General features: G+C 37.4%; 1 protein-coding gene across 1 annotated transcript in view; it reads left to right on the forward strand.

Moving 5' to 3' along the window:
- The window catches only part of LOC114669836 (uncharacterized), a 43,920-nt gene extending 26,186 nt beyond the window's left edge, over positions 1-17,734 (forward strand). The window contains exons 4-6 of the mRNA XM_028836044.2: positions 3,017-3,143; positions 4,137-4,232; positions 13,989-17,734. Of these exons, the coding sequence (XP_028691877.2) occupies positions 3,017-3,143; positions 4,137-4,232; positions 13,989-16,210 (2,445 nt within the window). The 3' untranslated portion in view covers positions 16,211-17,734. The remainder of the gene's footprint in view (positions 1-3,016; positions 3,144-4,136; positions 4,233-13,988) is intronic.
- Positions 17,735-24,168: the final 6,434 nt, after the last annotated feature.

A 24,168-nucleotide genomic window follows, 5' to 3' on the forward strand; every position in this document is an offset into this window, starting at 1 on the left:
AGGGGTCTCACGGCCTTCAGAGCTGAGACCCCCGAACAGAGATTTACCCACATATTTATTAACAGCAAACCAGTCATTAGCATTGTTTCTATAGATATTAAATTAACTAAAAGTATCCCTTATGGGAAACGAAGGGATGGTCTGAATTAAAGGAATAGGTTGGATTAGTTAACTGCAGCAGGAGCTTGTCGTTAAGGCACAGATCGCTCATGCTGTTGTTTGTGGCTTAAGAACGCCTTTATATGTTTTTCCACCCTATGCAGGCCAGGTGTTCCTTTCCCTCATTCCAGTAAACCCACAACCTTCCAGCGCGGGCGTTAGGGCCATTATGAACATGTTACAGTGCTGCAGGGATTTTGTTTATGGCCAGTTTTGGGGCCAGTTTATGGCCAGATTTTGGGGGACTTGCTCCCAACAGGTTAATATGCCTCTTAGGTCACTTTTAATGTAGAAGTTTCCCCCTCTTTCTTTTACCACTTTGTAACTGTTTATTAAAGAAACCAGGTTATTGGTACTTTAGAGCTATGTTGTCTAATACAGAAGCCACTAGCCACATGTGACACTGGACCACCTGAAACATGACTAGTCCGAATTGAGATGGTCTGTCAATTTAAAACACACACCAGATTTCAAAGACAGTATGATAAGATAACGTAAACTGTCTCATTAAGAGTTTTTGTATTGATGCATTTTGAAATAACATTTTATATATTTGGATTAAATAAAACATTATTAAAACTAATTTTACTTGTTTCTTTTTGTTTTTAATGTGGCTACTAGAAATATAAAATCACCTATATGGCTTGCTTTATATTTTTATTGGACAGCATTAATTTAGAATTTCACAAGGTATGGATTTTACTGATTACATCCGCATGGAATTATTTAACATGCCGCTCTGCCCCTATCTGTATTGCCTTTAAATTGTTTATTAGATCCTTGATCAGATTCAGAGTTTGACGTTTTTTGTTTGTTTGTTTGTTTTTAAACAGGGTCTCACTTTGTTGACCTCCTGGGCTCAAGGGATCCTCCCACATAAGCCTCCCAGGTAGTTGGGACCACAGGCACGCACCACCACGTCCAGCTAATTTATTCTATTTTATTTTTTGTAGAGATGGGGTCTTCCTATGTTGCCTAGACTGGTCTTGAACTCCTGGGCTCAAATGACCCTCCTGTCTTGGCCTCACAAAGTGCTGGGATTACAGACGTGAGTTACTGCACCCGGCTGAGATTTTGATTTTTTAAAATATTTTCAGCAATGTCATTTCATATTGCTGGTATATACCACAAGAAGATGTACACCATCAAACTGAGGCCTTTCTTTTATGTTAGCAGCTGCTGATGATTCTTTAATTCATTAGAAGTTGCAAATTATGATGTTCTAATTCTTTTGTTCCTTCTTCATTTATTAGCTACAGTACTTCCATAAAGGGAAACCTTCCCTCATCAACTACTTAATTATGTTTGATTATAATACAAACTATGTATACTTTGCCTAGATAAGAAAGGATGAAAGTTTGATTCTTTCTCTTTACTTACCGGTTTCCAGGTATTCTCCAAAAATGATAGATGAGATTTTTAAAATAATATATCATGAATATAACTGTATTAGATATTTTTTAAATCCATTACAATTATTATCCTTATTGATGCTCAAATTGTCACATCATTCACCAGTGGAAGCCTCTTCAAGTTGTTTCCTGTGTCTTAGGTATGACCCTAGTAGTCTTTGTTAGCTTCCTTGCTTTTTGATGTGTCAGGGTGTTCTAGGCCCTGGTTCCTTTTAGGGGGAAGTAATATTTAGAGCCTACAGTCTGGTTTGCATAGTGCCACCTTATTAGTTATGGTTTCTGCGCCTTTTCAGTGGCTGAAGGTAGGAAATATTTTTTCCCCCTTAAAATGCTTCATGAATCTCTAGTGATACTTCCTATTCAAATTCAGAACTATGGAGTTTTTAACCTAATCTTATCAATAGTACATTTCTGTCTTCTTTCTCCCGTACCAAATGTATTAGTTCTCAATGGCATCAGTATGCTGATTTGCTTTATCCAGCACTACACACACAACAGTTACATAATAGCATGTCTGTCACTATAATTAATATGATTATTTACTGAAAATATTTTGGTTTTGTTTTTATTTTGCAGTTATTTTTCTCAGGGTGTATCTTGTGAGGTATATACAGAAAAATTACTCTATTAAGATCACTCAAAATAGTTCCTTTCTAATGAATGAGTATGCTACCACCTGGTTTCATGTTACTCTTAATTTTTAGGGATTTTTAAAAAATTTTTATTTCATTTATAATATAAAGTATTTAAATGGTCCAAAAGTCCAGTCTACAAAACAAATAGCCAAAGGAGTCTAGCCTTCATTCCAGTCCTCTCTGCTCCCTCTTTTCTCCAGTAGGTAACCATTAAAAATGTTTATGGCCTAGTCTTCCATTTTTTAATATGTGTACATATCCTGACCAAAGAACTTCCCCAAAGTTCCTTGACTTTTTATTTTTCTTTTTCAAAGAGAAAGCTTATAGTATTCTATATCCATAATACAAATGATAAAATATATCTTTTAGTAAGTCATAGTCTATAGATTAGAACTGAAAGAAAATTGATATTTTAGATAAGCCAGGGTTTTAAGGAAGAAAGATGATTTGGGTAGAAACTGCTCGCTGTTATCAAATATTTTAAATACTTTCTAGGGAAGGAGGAAACCATGCTGTTTGACTCCAGATAATATAGTGGAGCCAATCTTTATAATTGATAGGAAGCCAGACTTGGTCTGAAAAGAAATTCTGCTATCAGATGAAACTCTGAAGATTATATAGGCAGCATATTATGGCTTCAAGTTCTTGTCACTGGAGAGATTGATACATCCTATAAGGGATGAACTGGTTGACCTACATAATCATTTGGTGATTCTGGTTTCTGGGGCTCTTCCCCAGTTTTTTATGTATAATTCTGCCTAACAAGTCTAATTGTATAGTCTCTAAATGATCACAGTGTAATTGTTTTAGGAATCAGTGACATTTAAGGATGTGGCTATAGACTTCACATTGGAGGAGTGGAGATTGATGGACCCTACACAGAGGAACCTGCACAAGGATGTGATGCTAGAGAATTACAGGAATCTGGTCTCCCTGGGTAAGGATAACTTCTCTTCTGTGTTGATTGATCTGCCCATTTGACCGGCTTTGCCAAAGATAAAAGGCCTCTAAAGTATTTAACTGAAGTACTTGATCTTAGGGGCACATTGTTGGGTTATGCTATTCCTCACTTTTAACTACATGATCTGCCCATTGTAGAGTAAGAAACATAATTCTCTGGAATCTTGGAGATTGTTGACAACCCCACAGATTTTGGACCGAAGTATTTTCTAGTCACTTCCTTAAATGGAAGTTATCAGTACCTCTAGAAGAAAGAAACAAATGTATTCAATTTCTTTCTAAACTCACTAGATTATTCCCATAATCTGTTATCCCACCAAACCAGAATCATAGTGTTGAGCTCCTTTGGGATGTCTTTGTAATTGTCTAAAACATCACTGTACAATATGGCAGGTACTAGTCACTTGTGCCTATTTTTTTTTTTTTTTTTTTGTGAGACGGAGTCTCGCTCAGTTGCCCAGGCTGGAGTGCATTGGCGCGATCTCAGCTTACTACAAGCTCCACCTCCGGGGTTCATGCCATTCTCCTGCCTCAGCCTCCCAAGTAGCTGGGACTACAGGCGCCCACCGCCACGCCTGGCTAATTTTTTGCATTTTTAGTAGAGATGGGATTTCACCGTGTTAGCCAGGATGGTCTTGATCTCCTGACCTCGTGATCCGCCTGCCTCGGCCTCCCAAAGTGCTGGGATTGCAGACATGAGCCACCGCACCCAGCCTCACTTGTGCCTTTTGAGCACTTGAAATTTGGCTAGTCCGTCTGAAGAACTGAATTTTAGATTTTACTTAATTTTATTTAATTTAAATTCAAATTTAAATAGCCATATGTGACAACTGGCAACTGTATTGGACAGTGCGGCTCTAGAGCTTCCTGTAATGGTCATTCTGCATGGAAGATTAAGAACTGAGACTGAATTTGGCAGGAGTTCTTGCTCATGGCTCCAATCAAATCCTGTTTATTTTTCTCTGGACAGGGCTTGCAGTTTCCAAACCAGACATGATATCTCATTTGGAGAATGGGAAAGGACCATGGGTGACAATGAGAGAAATTTCAAGAATTCCCTATCCTGGTGAGTTAAACAGAACCAAGAAGATGGGATTTATTTGAAGTAACAGACTATAGGGGGATGTTCAACACAACATCTGAAAAACTTTTAAAGATATATTTGTTCAAAGCTGTCTCAGAGGAAGAGATCCCCCATCTCGCTGCCTGTCTCTCTCACCCCCATCTTCTCTTATCCTCTCTCTCTGTCCTCCACTTTTGGGAACCATCTCATCCTATTCTGCTTTCCTGGGGACATGCTTTTCATAATTATTATTTTGTTCTTCATTCAAACATACACAAAATATCCCTTTCAGGTCTATCTTCTCCAGTTAACTTTATGTTTCTCATTTGTTTCACCATTATCTGACATTTCTTCCTTCATTTGCCTGAAAATGCTTTCATAAGGGTCCCCACTGATTTCTCTTAAGGCAAACTTATTTACTCATTATTTAGTTTTCTTCACCTGCAAGGCTGCAGAAACTTTGGAGGAACCCACCACCTGTCCTCCAGGTTCTTAACTAATTGAGAATACAAACAAGAAATCAGTTGAGAATCAAAATATAGTATTGATGTATTTAATCAATATTATACATCTATATGCTGTGAACTGGCTTAGGTACAAGGGCTACAGCACCTAATAAAATGGACCAGGTCCCCGCCTTCATGAAGATTAAATTTTGAGAAACAGAAATTTGGCAAATAAATAAAAACAAACTAAATGGTGGTTGCCATACCTCCCAGCTGTGAGATAAATTGGAGGATAGGAAAGAGTAACTGGGGTGGGATGAGGACACCTTCAAACAGGGTGGTCAGGGGAGCTTCTGAAGAGGTGACATTTGAGCTGAGACCTGAAGGGTCAGAAGAAGAAGCAGGGAGGGGAAGAGGAAAAGGGAAGTATTCCAGGCTAAGGGAACAACAATGCAAAGGATCTGATACAGCAAAGAAGGCCATGTATTCTGGAAATCAAAAGGAAGCTGCTGTGACTAAAGTGAGCGGAAACTGGTACAGAATAAGATTAGAGATGTAGGAGCCTGCCTGTGCAGGGCTTTGTACATGATCTAAGTGAGTTCCAAAGCATAGAGAGATTTTACTGCAGGGTTTTTAGAAAATAACCCTGTTTATAGAGATTAAACTTGAGGCATAAAGCAGGCAGTAAGTTAAAAGGTTGTTACAATAGTCTATCCAGGAGATGAGAGGAACTTTGATTAGGGTGATGGTAGTGGAGATGGAAAGAAATAAATAGATTCTGATTCATTTTATTATGATGCCATGAACAACCCACACATGCATTACATATTTTTATATATCAGATATTATTTATGCTTAAAAGATTGAGTGAAAAGTAGACATTAGAGATAGTTTTAGATAACTTTTTAGAGAGGGACTTTTTTTTCCCCTGTGAAGAGGGAAAGAGAAATGGAGCAGTGGCTAAAGGAAAGAATGGAGTCAAGAAAAAACACTTGTTTTATTTTTGAGATGGGAGCTGCTATGACATGTTTGAGTGCTGATAGGATCGCCTTAATGGAGAGAGCGACATTGATGTTGCAAGACAAAGATGAAGGACTAAAGTGTTTGACAGGGTTAAAGGAGATAAAATCTAGAATGGAAAGGGGGATTTACCTTTAATAGGTGGAGAGGTCACCTCCTGTGTTGTAATACTGAGAAAGGTGGAGAAGATGGGTGCACCTGCAGGTCAGTTGAGGGCAGGAAGATTGAGGCCGCTATTATGATAGCTGCCATATTTTCTAAAATGTGAGGCAAGATCATCAGCTTATGGTGAGGGAAGAAAAAGTTGTGAGAGAGGGAAAGTTATTTTTTATGGTAGTGGAATTCACCAGGGAAGCCATCTTGGCCTGAAGCTTTTATTGGGAAAAGTGTTTAATTATAGCTTGTATACCTTCAGTACTTAGGACTTTTCCTATTTCCTATTTCTTTTTGTTTTAGTTTAGCAAATTATGTTTAGGGATTGTTCTGTTTAATTTTTAAATTTATTGGCATACTATCTTCTTCTTATCATTTAAATGTTTATACGGATCTGAAGTGATGTGCCACTTCTTATTCCTGATACTGGTTTTTTGTGTTTTCTTTATTTTATCTTACTCAGTCTTGCTAGAGTTTATCAATCTTACTCAACTGTTTTTTTTTCTTTGAGACAGGGTCTCATTCTGTCACCCAGGCTGGAATGCAGTGGCATGATCACAGCTCACTGCAGCCTCGAACTTCTGGGCTCAAGTGATCCTCCTGCCTCATCCTCCTACATAGCTGGGATTAGAGGCACACACCACCACCTAAGATTTTTATGTTTTGTAGAGGGGTCTCACTATGTTGACCAAGATGTTCTCGAACTCCTGGGCTCAAGCTATCCTCCCACCTTGGCCTCCCAAATTGCTGGGATTTCAGATGTGAGCCACCATGCATGACATTACTTGGCTTTTAAAAACATTACTGTTTTTAGTCCTTTTTCTTGTATGTTTGAGTTTTATTACTTTCTGTTCTTTATTATTTTATTCCATTCTTAGAGCTTAATTTGTGGATCTTTTCTAACCTCTTGAATTAGATAACTTATATCATTGATTTTCAGCTGTTCTTTTCTAATTGTTTAGGGCTATCAGAACTGTATCACACTTTTTTATGTAGCATCTTCATAATTTTTGAGTGGAAAATATGTTATATTTCTATTGTGATATCTTTTATCCTTCAGTTATTTTTAAATGTTTTTCTTAATTTTGTGCCATTTGGGAATTTTCTAGCAATCTTATTAACTTTAATTCTATTATGGTCAGACAAGATGCTCTGAATTATGTCAGTCTTTGCAGAATTTTGTAAGCATTTTGTGCTCTTGAAAAAAATTTATAGCCTATACGTATTAAGTATAATTTCTAGATGTGTCAGGAGATTAAGTTTGTTAATTACATTGTTAAAATCTGTGTACTTACAGCTTATTCTATCAGTTGAGAAAGATTTTTTAAAGTCTGCTAGTGAGACTATACATTTGTTTCCTTTTTAGTTCATTTAATTTTTTTCTTTCTGTATTTGAAGCTATGTTATTATGTAAATACAAAGTTATAATTGTTATCTTTATGGTAAATTGGCTTTTGTCATTATGAAGTATCTCATTTCTTAATGGTTTTTGCCTTAAAGTCTGTTTTGTCTGATGTTAATATCACTACAGCATCTTTCTTTTGGTTGTTGTTTGTATGGTATATCTTTTTTCATCTGCTCACTTTCACCTTCTGTGTATTCTTGTACTTTTTGTCTTTATTTTATAAGTAGTATGTTGTTAATTTTTTTTTTTTTTTTTTTTGAGGCTGAGTTTCGCTCTTGTCGCCCAGGTTGGAGTGCAATGACGCAATCTCGGCTCACCACAAACTCTGCCTCCTGGGTTCAAGCGATTCTCCTGCCTCAGCCTCCCAAGTAGCTGGGATTACAGGCATCTGCTACCATGTCCAGCTAATTTTCTATTTTTAGTAGAGACGGGGTTTTACCATGCTGGCCAGGTTGGTCTCGATCTCTTGACCTCAAGTGATCCACCCGCCTTGGCCTCCCAAAGTACTGGGATTACAGGCGTGAGCCACTGCGCCTGGCCTATTGTTAATATTTTAACCAATCTGACAGTTCCTGTCTTTTGGAGTGTTCAGTCTATTTATACATAGTACATTTACATTTAACTGTGAAAGCATTTTGCCCATTCTGTATTCTTTTTCTTTCCATTCATGCCTTTCTTTAGATTTATCACTTTTTATTGTTCTATTTGCCCTCTCTGATCACTTGGTAATCATAACATTTTAAATTATTTGTTCAGTGATTAACCCTGAGATGAAAGTCTGCATCCGTGATTCAATAGTTATATATAGGTTTTTCCCTCTTCCCAAGCAATAAAAGGATCTTAGAACAGCTTATTCCATTTAACCTCACATACATTATTGAAATTATATATTTTAATTCTATATATGTCAAATCACGTAAAATATTATTATTATGCTTTATGCAGTCAATGTTCATTTAAACTTACCCACATTTTTGCCTTTCCTTTCTCTTTGTTTTTTTCAATGCTGAGCTTGTATCTGAGATTATTTTTCTTCTGCCTAAAAAACACTCTTTAATATTTCCTTTTACTCAGATATACTTGTGCCATACTCTCTTTTGTTTTTCTTTTTTATTTTTTTCTTTTGAGATGGAGTTTTGCTCTTGTTGCCCAGGCTGGAGTGCAATGCACGATCTTGGCTCACTACAACCTCCATCTCCCAGGTTCAAGCGATTCTCCTTCCTCAGCCTCCCGAGTAGCTGGGATTGCAAGCATATGCCACCATGCCAGGCTAATTTTGTATTTTTAGGAGAGACGGGGTTTCTCTATGTTGGTCAGGCCAGTCTCGAACTCCTAGCCTCATGAGATCTGCCCGCCTCGACCTCCCAAAGTGCTGGGATTACAGGCGTGAGCCACCATGCCTAGCCTCTTCTCTTTTTTTTTCTAAAAATATTTTCATTTGACCTTCATTTTGGGAGGATATTTTTGGTAAGCTTGGAATTTTAGATTTGCGGTTACATTTTTTCAGCATTTCAAAGGTATCATTTGTTGTTTTCTGTCTTATGTAGAACCTGTTGAGAAGTGAACCATCTGTCTAAACTTTTATATAAAAGGCAAGGCAGCAACATTTTCGGCTTTGTTGGATCATAAGGACTCTCTGCTGCAACTTCTCCACTCTGACATTTTAGCACCAAGGAATCCATAGGCAACACATTAACTAAGTAGTGCGGTTGTGCTCCACTAAAACTTCACTTATGAACTCTGAAATTTGAATTTCATACATTTTTAATGTGTCACAGAATCATTCTTTTCATATATTTTTCAACCACTTTAAATGTGAAATTTGGCCAGGCGTGGTGGCTCGTGCTTGTAATCCCAGCACTTTGGGAGGCCAAGGCAGGCAGATCACTTGAGGCCAGGAGTTTGAGACCAGCCTGGGCAACATGGTGAAACCCCGTCTCTACTAAAAATACAAATTTTAGCTAGGCATGGTGGCACTGGCCTCTAATCCCAGCTACTCAGAAGGCAGCGGCACAAGAATCACTTGAACCCAGGAGGCGGAGGTTGCAGTGAGCTGAGATTGCCCACTGCACGCCAGCCTGGGTGACAGAGTAAGACTCGGTCTCAAAATAAGTAAGAAAGTAAATAAATAAATAAATAAATAAAATATAAAAAATCATTCTTATCTTGCTGGCTATACAGAAACAGACAGTGGGCCAAATTGGTTATAATTTGTAACCGCTGATCTAATTGTTGCTCGTTAAAGGACATCTGTCTTTGACTAGGTGTTGGGAGGCCGAGGTGGGTGGATCACTTGGGGTCAGGCTTCAAGACAAGCCTGGGAAACATGGCAAAATCCCATCTCTACTAAAAATACAAAAATTAGCCGGGCATTGTGGCACTCACCTGTAATCCTATCCACTGCACTCCAACCTGGGCAACAGAGCAAGACTCTGTTTTTTTTAAAAAACAAAAACAAAAAACAAAACCGGGTATCTGTCTCTTTTTTTTTTTTTTTTTGAGATGGAGTCTTGCTCTGTCGCCCAGGCTGGCGTACAGTGGCGTGATCTCAGCTCACTGCAAACTCTGCCTCCCGGGTTCAAGTGATTCTCCTGCCTCAGCCTCCTGAGTAGCTGGGACTACAGGCGCCCACCACCATGCTCAGCTAATTTTTGTATTTTTGGTAGAGACGGGGTCTCACTGTATTGGCCAAGGCTGATCTCGAAGTCCTGACCTCAGGTGATCCACCCACCTTGGCCTCCGAAAGTGCTGGGATTACAGGCATAAGCCACCGTTCCTGGCCCTGTCTCTCTTTTTTTGGCTGCTTTTAAGAGTTTAGTTTTCAGTGGTTTTACTACTGTATACTTTAGTATAGTTTTCTTCATCTTTCTCATGCTGAAGATTCATTTGGCTTCTATGATTTGTGACTTGATTTTTTTTTATCTGTTGTGGAAAATTCTAATACATTGTTTCTTTGACTTAGCTTCTGTCCATTCTCTCTCACTTCTCTTTTTAACCTTCTAGGACTCTGGTTACATCTGTGATAGACCTTTTCACCCTATCCTGGATGTCTCCTTTTCTAATGTTTGCAAGTTTTTCATTATTTTTCTGCTTTCCAACTTCATATTCTTTTGGCCTTTTACATTTATTATTAGTTTCTGAATTCCAAATTGGTGCTACACATGTTTTCTATAGCTTTTCTTCTTCTTTTATTTTATTTATTTATTTATTTATTTGAGATGGAGTGTTGCTCTGTCGCCCAGGCTGGAGTGCAGTGGTGCAATCCCGGCTCCCTACAATCTCCGCCTCCTGACCTCCTGACCGGGTTCAAGCAATTTTCCTTCCTCAGCCTCCTGAGTAGCTGGGATTACAAGCGTGTGCCACCACACCCAGGTAATTTTTGTGTTGAGGTGGGGTTTCACCATGTTGGCCAGGCTGGTCTCAAACTCCTGAGCCCAGGTGATCCGCCCACCTCGGCCTCCCAAAGTGCTGGGATTACAGGCATGAGCCACCATGCCCGGCCTTCTTTTATTTATTTATTTATTTATTTATTTATTTGAGACAGGGTTTCACTTTGTCACCCAGGCTGTAGTGCAGTGTAGATCATAGCTCACTGTAGCTTCAACCTCCTGGGCTTCAGGGATCCTCCAGCTTTAGCCTTCCAAATATTTAGGACTACAAGTGTGTGCCACCATGCCAAGCTCATTTTTAACTTTTTGTAGAGATGGGGTCTCACTGTGTTGCCCAAGCTGGTCTTAAACTCCTGGGCTCAAGCAGTCTTCCTGCCTCAGCCTCCCAAAGTGCTAGGATTACAGGCATGAGCCACCACACCCAGCCTTATAGCTTTTTTTCTGACAGCAAAAGTTTTGTTTTCTTTTATCAGATATTGGCAATATAATATCCTACGACAGCAAAAAATATGTTCAAACTAATTAAAACTATTTAAAAGTAAGTGATAAATAGCAACAACATGACAAAATATTAATTTAAATGTTATAAAGTAAAATAACGTAGACAAATCATACTGTTTAAAAATGAGTTTTAAAATCATCAAATTGGCTGGGCACAGTGGCTCACATCTGTAACCCCAGCACTTTGGAAGGCCGAGGAGGGTGGATCACTTGAGGCCAGGAGTTGGAGACCATCCTGGCCAACATAGCAAAATACTTTCTCTACTAAAAATAAGAAAAATTAGCTGGGTGTGGTGGTGCATGCCTGTAATTCCAACTACTTCAGAAGCTGAAGCACAGGAATCGCTTGAACCCAGGAGGTGGAGGTTGCAGTGAACTGAGATCGTGCCACTGTATTCCAGCCTGGGCAACACAGTGAGACACTGCCTCAAAAAAAAAAAAAAAATCATAAAACCATTCTACCATCAACAAGAGTTTTTATTGAACTTATATTTAAACATTGAGGCATAATTACATGAAAATGAATTAGAAGTTTTAAAAAGCATTAAAGTGTCTTAAAAATAAAATATTAAATTGCATACACAAACACATTGTAAGACCAGTATCCCACAGTGTAATTTGTAATGAATTTTTAACAAACTGGCAGAAAAGTTCTTAGGGCCATAAAAAAGTTGTTAAATCTACCCTTAATTAAATAATAATTATCACTATATGAAATAGTAAGTATAAATATTAACTTGATTAGTTTATTGTTTAGCTCTTTTTGAAAATCAAAGTGTTTTTTTCCATAAAAGTTTTATTAAAAGGTATATACAAAGACTTGAATAAACTATTCTGCCAGTGAAATTTGAGAAAGCCCTCACAACAAAGCTAGTCAATCAAGAATGAGAACAAATAGAGGCAAAGCATGGTGGCTCATGCCTGTAATCCCAGCACTTTGGGAGGCTGAGGTGGGTGGATCACCTGAGGTCAGGAGTTCAAGACCAGCCTGGCCAACATGGCAAAACCCCATCTTTACTAAAAATACAAAAATCAGCTGGGCGTGGTGGCACATGCCTGTTGTCCCACCTACTCAGGAGGCTGAGACAGGAGAATTGCTTGAACCCAGGAGGCGGAGGTTGCAGTGAGCCGAGATCGCACCATTGAACTCTAGCCTGGGTGTCACAGCAAGACTCTGTCTCAAAAAAAAAAAAAAAAAAAAAGACAAATAGAAAGTATGGTTGGGGACTAATGTCTGGTTTGTGGAGTAAATAGCAGGAGAGTATGACAGTGTTTGAGCTTGTCAAAAGTTGAAGAATACCATCTAAAATAGTTGGGTCTAAACCACAAATGGACTTTTTTATTGGGGGAAGCTGCCCCCGATAATTTGACGTGGGTTCTTTTCTATTTCTTTAAGTGTCGGCCAGTCTGAGAAATAAAGGGAAAGAGTACAAAAGAGAGAAATTTTAAAGCTGGGTGTCTGGGGGAGACATCACATGTCAGCAGGTTCCGTGATGCCCCCTAAGCTGCAAAATGAGCAAGTTTTTATTAGTGATTTTCAAAAGGGGAGGGAGTGTACGAATAGGGTGTGGGTCACAGAGATCACATGCTTTAAGGGCAACAAAAGATCACAAGGCAGGAAGTCAGGGTGAGATCACAAGGTCAGGGCGAAACTAGAATCACTAATGAACTTCTGTGTCCCGCTGTGGACACATTGTCATTGATAAACATTTTGACAGGGTTCAAGAGTAGAGAACCGGTCTGACTAGAATTTGCCAGGCTGGAATTTCCTCATCCTAGCAAGCCAGGGGTGCTGCAGGAGACTAGGGCATGTTTCATCCCTATCTACATCTGCATAAAGGCAGACACTCCCAGGGAGGCCATTTCAGAGGCCTTCCCTGGGAATGTATTCTTTTCCCAGGGCTGTTAATTATTAATATTCCTTACTGGGGAAAGAATTCAGCGATACTTCTCTTACCTGTTTTCAGTAATAAGAGAAATATGGCTCTGTCCTGCCCAGCCTACAGGCAGCCAGACTTTAAGGTTCTCTCCCCTGTTCCTTGAAAATCGCTGTTATCCTGTTCTTAAGGTGCCTAGATTTGATATTGTTCAAACACACATGCTCTGTAAACAATTTGTGCAGTTAACACAATCATCACAAGGTCCTGAGGCAACATTTATCCTCAGCTTACGAAGATGGTGGGATTAAGAGATTAAAGACAGGCATAGGAAATCACAAAAGTATTGGTTGGGGAAGTGATAAATGTCCATGAAATCTTCACATTCTGCCAGGGCTTCAGTCAGTCCCTCCATTAGAGGTCCCTGACTTCCTGCAACACTGTTTTTTTTTTTTTTTTTTGAGTCAGTCTTGCTCTGTCACCCAGGGTAGAGTGTAGTGACACAATCTTGGCTCACTGCAACCTCCACCTCCTGGAATCAAGCAATCCTCCCACCTCAGCGTCACAAGTAACTGGGACTACAGGTGCACACCATCATGCCTGGCTAATTTTTGTATTTTTTTTGTAGAGACAGTGTTTTGCTATATTGCCCAGACTGGTCTTGAACTCCTAAGCTCAAGCAATTCTCTCACCTTGGCCTCCCAAAGTGCTGAGATTATAGGCATGAGCCACTGTGCCCAGCTGAATGGACTTTTTTAACAGGAAAGTTTCAGTGAATTTTCTACTTTAGTTTTTGCTAAACCAGCCTCCCTTAACCCTACCTTCTTCTCACTAGAAAACAAGTCAGTGTGAAAGCAATTAAAACCATATATTCATTATCCATGTATTTATTACTTTTATTGTTCTGTTTAGTGAGATTGCTCCAGCTTGGGAAAGGAATTACTTGATTTATCTCTTTTTTATTCCAGACATGGAGCCCAAACCTGCAACCAAGAATGCTACACAAACAAAGGATATTTCTGAAGATTTATCACAGGATGCCGTACTAGAGAAACTTACGGAGAATGGTCTGTGGGATTCCAGAGTGGAAGGGTTATGGAAATGGAATGATAGGATATTGAGATTACAAAATAATCAGGAGAATCATTTGAGTCAAAGAATAATTCCACTCAAGAAGACTCCCACTAGTCAAAGAGGCTTTAGATTTGAATCTATTCTTATTCCAGAACCAGGCGTTGCCACCGAAGAGCTTCACAGCAGATGCCAAACACAAGAGGAAAATTTCACAGAGAATTTAAATTTGGTTACAGATACCCGTTTGGGGAAGATAATTTGCAAGGAGATGAAAGGCAGCAAAGCCATAAGGCAGACTTCAGAACTTACTTTGGGGAAAAAATCCAATAATAAGGAAAAACCCTACAAATGTGGTACATGCGGAAAGGCCTTTCGTTATAGGTCATTGCTCATTCAACATCAAAGAACTCATACTAAAGAAAAACCTTATGAATGTAATGAATGTGGGAAAACATTCAGCCAGCCTTCATATCTCAGTCAGCACAAAAAAATCCACACTGGAGAAAAACCCTATAAATGTAATGAATGTGGAAAGGCCTTCATTGCTTCCTCATCACTTATGGTACATCAGAGAATTCACACTAAAGAGAAACCTTATCAGTGTAATGTGTGTGGGAAATCTTTTAGCCAGTGTGCCCGTCTTAATCAGCACCAGAGAATTCAAACTGGAGAGAAACCCTATAAATGTAATGAATGCGGGAAAGCTTTTAGTGATAAATCAAAACTTGCAAGACATCAGGAAACTCACAATGGTGAGAAACCCTACAAATGTGATGATTGTGGGAAAGCCTTTAGGAACAAGTCATATCTTAGTGTACATCAGAAGACCCACACTGAAGAGAAACCGTATCAGTGCAATGAGTGTGGGAAGTCTTTTAAGAACACCACAATTTTTAATGTGCATCAGAGGATTCATACTGGAGAGAAACCTTTTAGATGTAATGAATGTGGAAAAGCCTATAGAAGTAATTCAAGCCTTATCGTACATATAAGAACTCACACTGGGGAAAAACCCTATGAATGTAATGAATGTGGGAAAGCATTCAACCGCATTGCAAATTTCACAGAACATCAGCGAATTCACACAGGAGAAAAACCCTATAAATGTAATGAATGTGGGAAAGCATTCATTAATTATTCATGCCTTACTGTACACCACAGAATGCATACAGGAGAGAAACCTTATAAATGTAATGAATGTGGAAAGGCCTTCATGCGTTCTTCTTCTCTAATTATACATCAGCGTATTCATACTGAAGAGAAACCTTACCTGTGCAATGAATGTGGGGAGTCTTTCAGAATAAAATCACACTTAACTGTACATCAGAGAATTCACACTGGAGAGAAACCATATAAATGTACTGACTGCGAGAGGGCCTTCACCAAAATGGTAAATCTCAAGGAGCATCAGAAAATTCATACTGGAGTGAAACCCTATAAATGTTATGACTGTGGAAAGTCCTTTAGGACTAAATCATACCTTATTGTACATCAGAGGACCCATACTGGGGAAAAACCATATAAATGTAATGAATGTGAGAAAGCCTTCACTAATACATCACAGCTTACTGTGCACCAACGAAGGCATACTGGAGAGAAGCCCTATAAATGTAATGAATGTGGAAAGGTTTTCACAAGTAACTCAGGCTTTAATACACATCAAAGAACACATACTGGAGAGAAACCATTTAAATGTAATGACTGTGGGAAAGCATTTAGCCAGATGGTACATGTCACAGAACATCAGAAAATCCATAGTGGAGAGAAGCCCTATAAGTGTGATGTCTGTGGAAAAGCCTTCAGGAGGGGTTCTTACCTTACAGTGCATTGGAGAACACACACTGGAGAAAAACCCTACACCTGTAAGGAATGTGGAAAGGGTTGTATTACTCTATCACAGCTAACCCTACATCAGAGAATTCATACTGGGGAGAGGCCCTATAAATGTGAAGAATGTGGAAAAGCCTTCAGAACTAACTCAGACTTTACTGTACACTTGAGGATGCATACTGGAGAAAAACCCTATAAATGTATTGAATGTGGAAAAGCCTTCAGGAGTAGTTCAAGCCTTACTGTACATCAAAGAATACATCGGAGAGAAACTAAATTAATATAAAGAACAATAAGTCATTCACCTAGATGTCAACTCCACAAGATGAATCTTATAAACTGTATTTTATGAATATAGGAAAATCTTCATTAGGAATTCATCAGAAAGTATATAGAGAAACTATAAACAATTATGTGGGAAATCATTTAATAACATTAAATCTTAGAAGTTATAAGGAAACTCTCACTAGAGGAAAATAATGAACAAATGAAAGCCTTCATCCAGATTTCGTACTTTACTCATTTAACAAATTATCATTAGTTAATTGCCTATATATGTATTCGCCTATTTTTCTATTCATTTATCTGTCTTATAAACCTGGAGGTGCTTTTTATATATTTTAGATATTAATGCTTTGTCATTATGTAGCAGATGTTTTTCTTAATCTAGCATTTGTCTTTATACTTTATAGTAATGGCACAACATTTTTATAGGAAAATATTTATATCATTTCCTTTTTAGATTTTTTATTTAGTCATTTTACTTAAAAGAGATCTCTTTAATCCCAGGTTATACATAGTATCCTAAATTTATTTTTAAGATTTTTATGATTTTATTTTTTACACTTAAGTCTTTAATTCCTCTGGACTGGATGGTTCTTCATAGGAGAGCAACTGTAGGTGATCATTATCCTATGAAAAGATTTTGAACCTCAAAATTACTCAGGGAAATGCAAATTGAAATGCTTAGTGAGATGAAACTTCCCCTTCATGGATTTGGCAGAAATTAAGAGATCTTTTGCTATTGGGGTTTGGGAAACCATGTACTATTACCTAAAGGTTATATAACATACTTCCACCAGCAGTCCAATAATATATATTGAAAAGTTTAAAACATATATACTCTTAGACCCAGCAGTCTCAGTTTTGGGATCTGTCCCATAGAAGTAAAAGCAGCCTCAATGCATAAGAATATAAATAAACATGTTTGTTGAAGTATTGTTTGTAGAGGGGGACAAAGCCCCAACTGCAAACAAATGAATGCCTATTAATAGAAAAATGGTTAGATAAATTCTGACATATCCTTATTATGGAACAGTGTGAGAGTAATTTTAAAAATGAACTATATGTATACTAGCTGATTTCACTGATAAATAATTGCTTTATAACAGAAATGTATATATACAATATATCATTTTTGTTAAAATAATCACACCCATTTATTTTGTATTTATGTGTGTGTGGTTAGATGCACATGGAGACAGGTATGGAAGAATATACACCAGGCTGTTAATATTGATTACCTTGAGGGGAGTGAGAAAAGGAGAATTAGCAATAAGGGGAGGGGAGACTATAAAAACAGAAAAATGTAAATGCTGCATGTATGGTATGAAACTATATATGTAATATTATGTATTTATGTGAACTTTTGAGAGAGATGAATGAAAGGATGGTCTCCAAAAAATTTATGATGGTTATTTCTGTTTTAGTGGAGTATCAGATTTTTTTGTTTTTTACTTTCTTTTCTGTGTTAAGTTAATTTTTTTCTTTGCAATGAACCTGTAATATTTACATAAAAAGGAAAAATCTTTTTGTTGTGCATTTTATTTATTGGACACCTTCAATGTGCCAGGACCTACCCTCAGTGCTGGATGTACAATGAAGGGGAGAGGTGCTCATGCATCTGAGAGCATGGAAGTTGGTTCTGATGTTACCTGAATTCCAAAAAAAGTTACTTAGCACCTTATTCCTACCACCCACTGAGTTTCCTTTGTAGGAGGTAATAGAAATTCCAGATAGATGAAAAATATGTCCAAGAATATCTGGAACTTCTGCCCAGGCTGTAGACCAGAAGACCACAAGCCTCAGAAAGAAGTTCCACTTTCAACATGCCACCAAAGAAAAGGTCATAATGGCAACAGCAGGTGTCTTTATGGAAGAGGCTATGTAAAGCCTCTGAACTTTCCATGATGAAGTGTAGGGAGAGAAAATAGCCAATAACTCCCAAGTCTATAAATGAGGGCTTGGAAGTTCTGGGAACACTATGAAATACTTCTGCTAGGAGGGGCCTAGGGTAACAATGGGAACCCAGAAGCTGTGTCCCTAATACCAGAAAGCCCTTAACAGACCAAAGACCTGACATCCAAAAAGAGCAAGGCATGATGAGTTACACTTCAGGGAGGCTAAGAAAATCAAATACCTATTTCACGATGCCAGGGTAAATATGTATTTAACATTGGGAAGGAGGTAAAGGATGAATGATGTGAATTATCTTCCATCATGAATGAACAGTTTGACATTCTGGTTAAAATGACCATTTTTGATTGAGGTTTAATAGTGAAACCTATTAACTGTTACTAAGAGACCCGTCCTCATTGAGGATAGTTAATGTGCTACTTTCTGAGTGAAAAGTTTGAGAGACCTTTAAGAAGCTCTGCTGTCACAGAGTTGACATGGCATAATGCAACTCTGTTGGTCCCTCCATTCTGCCTCCAAATCCTCACTACATCTAAACCCTTCCTCCCATTCCTGCCTTAGAGGGAAGCGCTTCAAGAAGAGGAACATGGTCAGCAGATTCAAATGACAAAAGAACTGAAAAGCATCCATTGGGTAAGGGGCTGGGGATAACCCACACCAACCTGACGAGAGCAGTGTCAGTGGCACTGTGAGCTCCCAGGGCCTGGCTCTTGTGCATGCCGCTATTCCATTATGGCTTTAATTTGCATTTCCTCAGTGGATAATGCTGTTGAGCCCCCCTTTCGATACGCGTTGGCTTTTTAAATATCTTCTTTGAGAAGTACCTCAAGACTTTTGCCATTTTTTAGTGGGAACTGATATTTGCTCATTTGTAGGAGTCTTTATATATTCTGGAGACGGGTGTTTTTTAGATGTCTGTATTACAAATATCTCAATTCGGGGATTAGGGGAACTGAGCCCTCACACAATCAAGTATCATTGTACAACTTTTGACCTCAAAAACTTAACTACTAATAACCTACATTTTACTAGGAGCCTTACCAATAACATACAGTCAATTAACATATTTTGTATATGTATTATGTACTGTATTCTTACATAAGCTAGAGAAAAAATATGATTAAGAAAATCATAAGGAAGAGAAAATAATATTTACTATTCATTAGGTAGAAGTGGATCATTATGAAGATCTTTATCCTCATCGTCTTCACGTTGAGCAGGCTGAGGTGGAGGAAGAAGAGGAGGTCTTGCTGTCTCAGGTGGCAGAGGTAGAAGTAAACCCATGTATAAGTGGTCCCACACAGTTAAAACCTGTGCTCATGGGTCAACTGTATGTTTTCTAATTTTGTTCTTGTTCAAAATTGTCACTATTTTAGGTCCTTGGCATTTTCATATACATTGTCGAATGATTTTTTTTTCAATTACCCCATACCAAAAAGCTAGAATTTTGTTGGCATTACATCAGATACATAGATTAATTCTGGAAAAATGAATGTATGAACATTAATACTGAGACATTTATGAGTATTCCAAAACATTTCATTTATATAGATACTTTAAACATTTGGGGGTTTTGTGTTTTGTTTTTGTTTTTGTTTTTTTGAGATGGAGCCTTGCTTTTGTCACCCAGGCTGGAGTGCAGTGGCACAATCTCGGCTCACTGCAACCTCAGACTCCTGAGTAGCTGGGATTACAGGTGCCTGCCACCACGCCTGGCTAATTTTTTGTATTTTTTTTAGTAGAGATGGGATTTCCCCATGTTGGCTAGGCCGATCTTGAACTCCTGACTTCAAGTGATCCACCCGCCTCCGCAACTGACCTCAAAATTGCACCAATTTTTATATTTTTGCAATGTTTTGCAATTTTTTCAATTATAGAAGTTACTGTATTTTTTCAATTGTAGAAGTTTTGTTAGATTAATACTATGTATTTGATGTTGATGCTATAAATGCTATTATTTTAATTTCATTTTCTGATTGTTGCCACAGTATAGGTATACGGTATATCATATATATATATATATGGAATAGATTTTTAAAGTTGATCTTATATCCAATGACCTTGCTAAATTCACTTATTTATAATCGTTCATTCTTTTTGACATTCTGTGTACACAGTATGTCATCTGTGGTAAAGTCAGTTTTACATCATTCTTTATAATCTTTATACCACTTTTTTCTTGCTTTATTGCACTGGCTAGGACCTCCAGAAATAGGATTTGTAGACATCCTTGCCTTTTTCCCAGAATCTAAAGGAAAACAAAACATTTTACCATTTGGTATGACTTGAAGTGTAAATTTTAGATAGTCTCTATCACTCAAATGACTTTTCTGAGGTTTGTTATCAGGATGGGTGTAGAATTTCATCAAATACATTTTTTGCCACTATTGAGATGCTTATAGTTTTTCATTCTGTTAATGTGTTTAAATGATGTGGTTTGATTTTAAACATTTAAAAATTGTCATAAAATACACATAAAATTTATAATCCTAGCCATTATTATGTGTACAGTTCAGTGCTATTAAGTCATATTGTGCAACTATCCATCTCCAGAATCTGTTTCATCTTAGAAAGCTGAAACTGAATACCCATTAAACAATGACTCTCCATTCCCCACTTCACCCCCTAAACCCTGGAAACCACCATCCTACTTTCTGTCTCTATGAATTTGACTGCTCTAGATACCTCGTATAAGTAGAATCATACAGTATTTGTCCTTTGGTAACTGGCTTATTTCCCTTAGCATAATGTCCTCAAGATTCATCTATACAAATTGATTTTTAGATATTAAAGCAATTTGCATTCCTGGAATAGATTTCCTTTGGTCATTGTGGGTAATATTTTTAATATGTTATTGAATTAAATTTGTCAAAATTTTGTATAGGATTTTGTGTCTATGTCCATATTTTCTTTGTTTTCTTTCTTGTAATAACCTTGTTTGACTTTGTATCAGAATTATGGACTCATAACATGAGTTGAGGATTCCCTTTATTTTGTTTTTGGTTTTTTGTTTGTTTGTTTTGGTCCTCTGGAAGAGTGTGGGTAAGATGTGTAAGATTGGTATTATTGGTTTTGGTGTTATTTGCTATAATTTTGTGTGTAAAAATTACCAGAGTAACACCTGGGAAAATTTTTGTTGGAAAAATTTTAACTATGTATTCAATGATTTGATAGACATAGGATTAATCAGATTTTTTATCTCGTGTACATTTTGGTAAATTCTTTTAAAAATTATGTCCATATAATTTCACCAAAATATCTAATTACTGGCTTTAAATGGTTTATAGTATCTGTTCTGTTTTTAATATCTTTAGGATCTAAAGTGATGTTCCCTTCTTCAGTCCTGGTGTTGGTAATTTATGTACTCTCTTTTTGTTTTCTTGATTGGGTTTTCTAGGACTTAACATTTAATTTAAAAAAAAAAAAAAACCCACCTACTTTTATAGAGCTAATTTCTTTTTTACTAATTTATGCTCCTTTATTTTCTTCTATGTATTTTATTTGGGTGTGATTTACTGGGGTTTTTTTCTAGCTTCTTGGAATGAAATCTTAGATAAGCAATGTTCAATTCTTTTTTGCTAATATTTGTGTTTAACACTATACATTTCTTTAAAGTACCTATTTAGCTGTTTCAAATAGATTTTATCACCTTTATTGAGACATAAATTATATAAAATAATTTGTACCCAGTTTAACTTTACATTTTGATAAATTTTGGCAAACTTATACACCTGTATAGCCACCACCACAATCAAACAACATTTTCATCAACCCCAAAATTTCCTGTATTCTTTCCCAGACAATACTTCCCACCTCTGACTCCAAGAAACCATAAATCTACTTTTTGTCAGTGTAGATTAGAATTATCTTTTCTAGACTTTCATATAAATGGAATGATACAGCATACTCTCCTGTGTCTGCCTTCTTTCTCTCAGCATAAAGTTTTGAGATCCATTAATTTGGTGTGTGTCAGTGTTTCATTCTCTTATTGCCGAGTAGCATACCATTATATTAATATATGACCACAGTTGATTAACTCACTCGATGATGGACAGTTGTTTCCAGTTTGGGGTTATGATGAATAAATCTGCTATGAACAGTCATATACAACTTTTTGTGTAGACATATTTTTTTCATTTATATTGCATCAATTTCTAGGTTTGGAGTTGCTAGTTCCTATGATAAATATATGTAAAACTTTATAAGAAACTGCTGGTTGTTTTCCAAAGTATTTGTACCATTTTACAACCCACCAACAATGTATGATTGTTTCAGGTACTTTCAGCCTTGCCAACTGAATTGTCAGGTGTTGTTGTTGTTGTTGTTGTTGTTGTTGTTGTTGTTGTTGTTTGAGACAGAGTCTCACTCTTTCGCCCAGGCTGGAGTGGAGTGCAGTGGCGAAATCTTGGCTCACTGCAACCTCTGCCTCCTGGGCTCAAGCAATTCTTCTGCCTCAGCCTCCCAAGTAGCTGGGACTACAGGTGTGTGCCACCACACCCTGCTAATTTTTTGTATTTTTAGTAGAGACGGGGTTTCACCATGTTAGCCAGGATGGTCTCGATCTCCTGACCTCATGATCCGCCCGCCTTGACTTCCAAAAAGTGCTGGGATTACAGGCGTGAGCCACCAAGCCCGACCAGGTTTTTTTTTATTTTGTAACTTTTCTAATATGTGCAGCAGTGATTCAAGGTGATTTTGCTTTGCATTTCCCTGAAGATTGTGTTGAACATTTTTCATGTGCTTAATGGCCTTTATATCTCTCCATTGTGAAGTATCTGTTTAAGTATTTTGCTCATTTTAAGAATTAGGTTATTGGTCTTGTTATTAAGTTGTAGTGCTCTTTATTTAGATACAAGTCCTTTATCATATATACATATTGTGAATATCTTCTCTCAGTCTTTAGCTTCCTTTTAAATTTTCCTAGTGGTGTCTTTTGAAGAGCAGATGTTTTGGATTTGAATGGATATCAATTTGGCATTTCTTTTTTTTTGTTACACATTTTTGGTTCTATTTAAGCAATCTTTACCTACCCTAGGATCCTGAAGTTTTTTTCTCCTGTTTTCTTTTGGAAATTGTATGGATTTGTATTTTATGTTTAGTCCTACATGCAATTTTGAGTTAATTTTTCTGTCCATGGATTATGTCGTATTTTATTCAGTTAAAAATATTTTCTAATCTTCATTGTAATTTCTACCTTGACCCTTGACTATTTAGAAGTATGTTAATTGGTTGTAAAGCATTTGTGGATTTTCTATTTATCTATTATAGATATCTAGTTTAATTCCAATGTGACCAAAGAACACACTGTATTATTATTATTATTATTATTGTTATTATTATTATTATTATTATTTTGAGACAGAGTCTCACTCTGTCGCCCAGGCTGCAGTGCAGTGGCACAATCTCAGTTCACGGCAACCTCTGCTACCAAGGTTCAAGTGATTCTTGTGTCTCAGCCTCTAGATAGCTGGGATTACGGGCGTGTGCCACCATGACCAGCTAATTGTTTTGTATTTTTAGTAGAGATGGGGTTTCACCATGTTGGTCAGGCTGGTCTCGAACTCCTGACCTCAAGTGATCCACGTGCCTCGGCCTCCCAATGTGCTGGGATTACAGGTGATCAGCTGCCATGCCCAGCTTCACACTATATTATTTTAATCCTTAGAAGTTTGTTGAGACTTATTTTATGACCCAGCCTCTGGTATATTTTGGTTAATGCTCCATATTCACTTGAAAATAACACAAAAGTATGAATTTTCACTTGAAAATTCTGCAATCAGATGTTAATAGTCTATAAATATTAATTAGATCAAGCTGGTTAATAGTTTTCTTCAAATTTTCCACATCCCTAGTGATTTTTTTTTTTCTTTGAGATGGAGTTTCTCTCTTGTCGTCCAGGCTGGAGTGCAATGGTGCGATCTCGGTTCACTGCAACCTCTGCCTCCCAGGTTCAAGGAATTCTCCTGCCTTAGCCTCCCGAGTAGCTGGGAGGTGCATCCCACCACACCCGGCTAATTTTTTGTATTTTTAGTAGAGATGGGGTTTCAC

Source organism: Macaca mulatta, chromosome 16, assembly GCF_049350105.2.
Source record: "Macaca mulatta isolate MMU2019108-1 chromosome 16, T2T-MMU8v2.0, whole genome shotgun sequence".
Lineage (NCBI taxonomy): Eukaryota > Metazoa > Chordata > Mammalia > Primates > Cercopithecidae > Macaca > Macaca mulatta.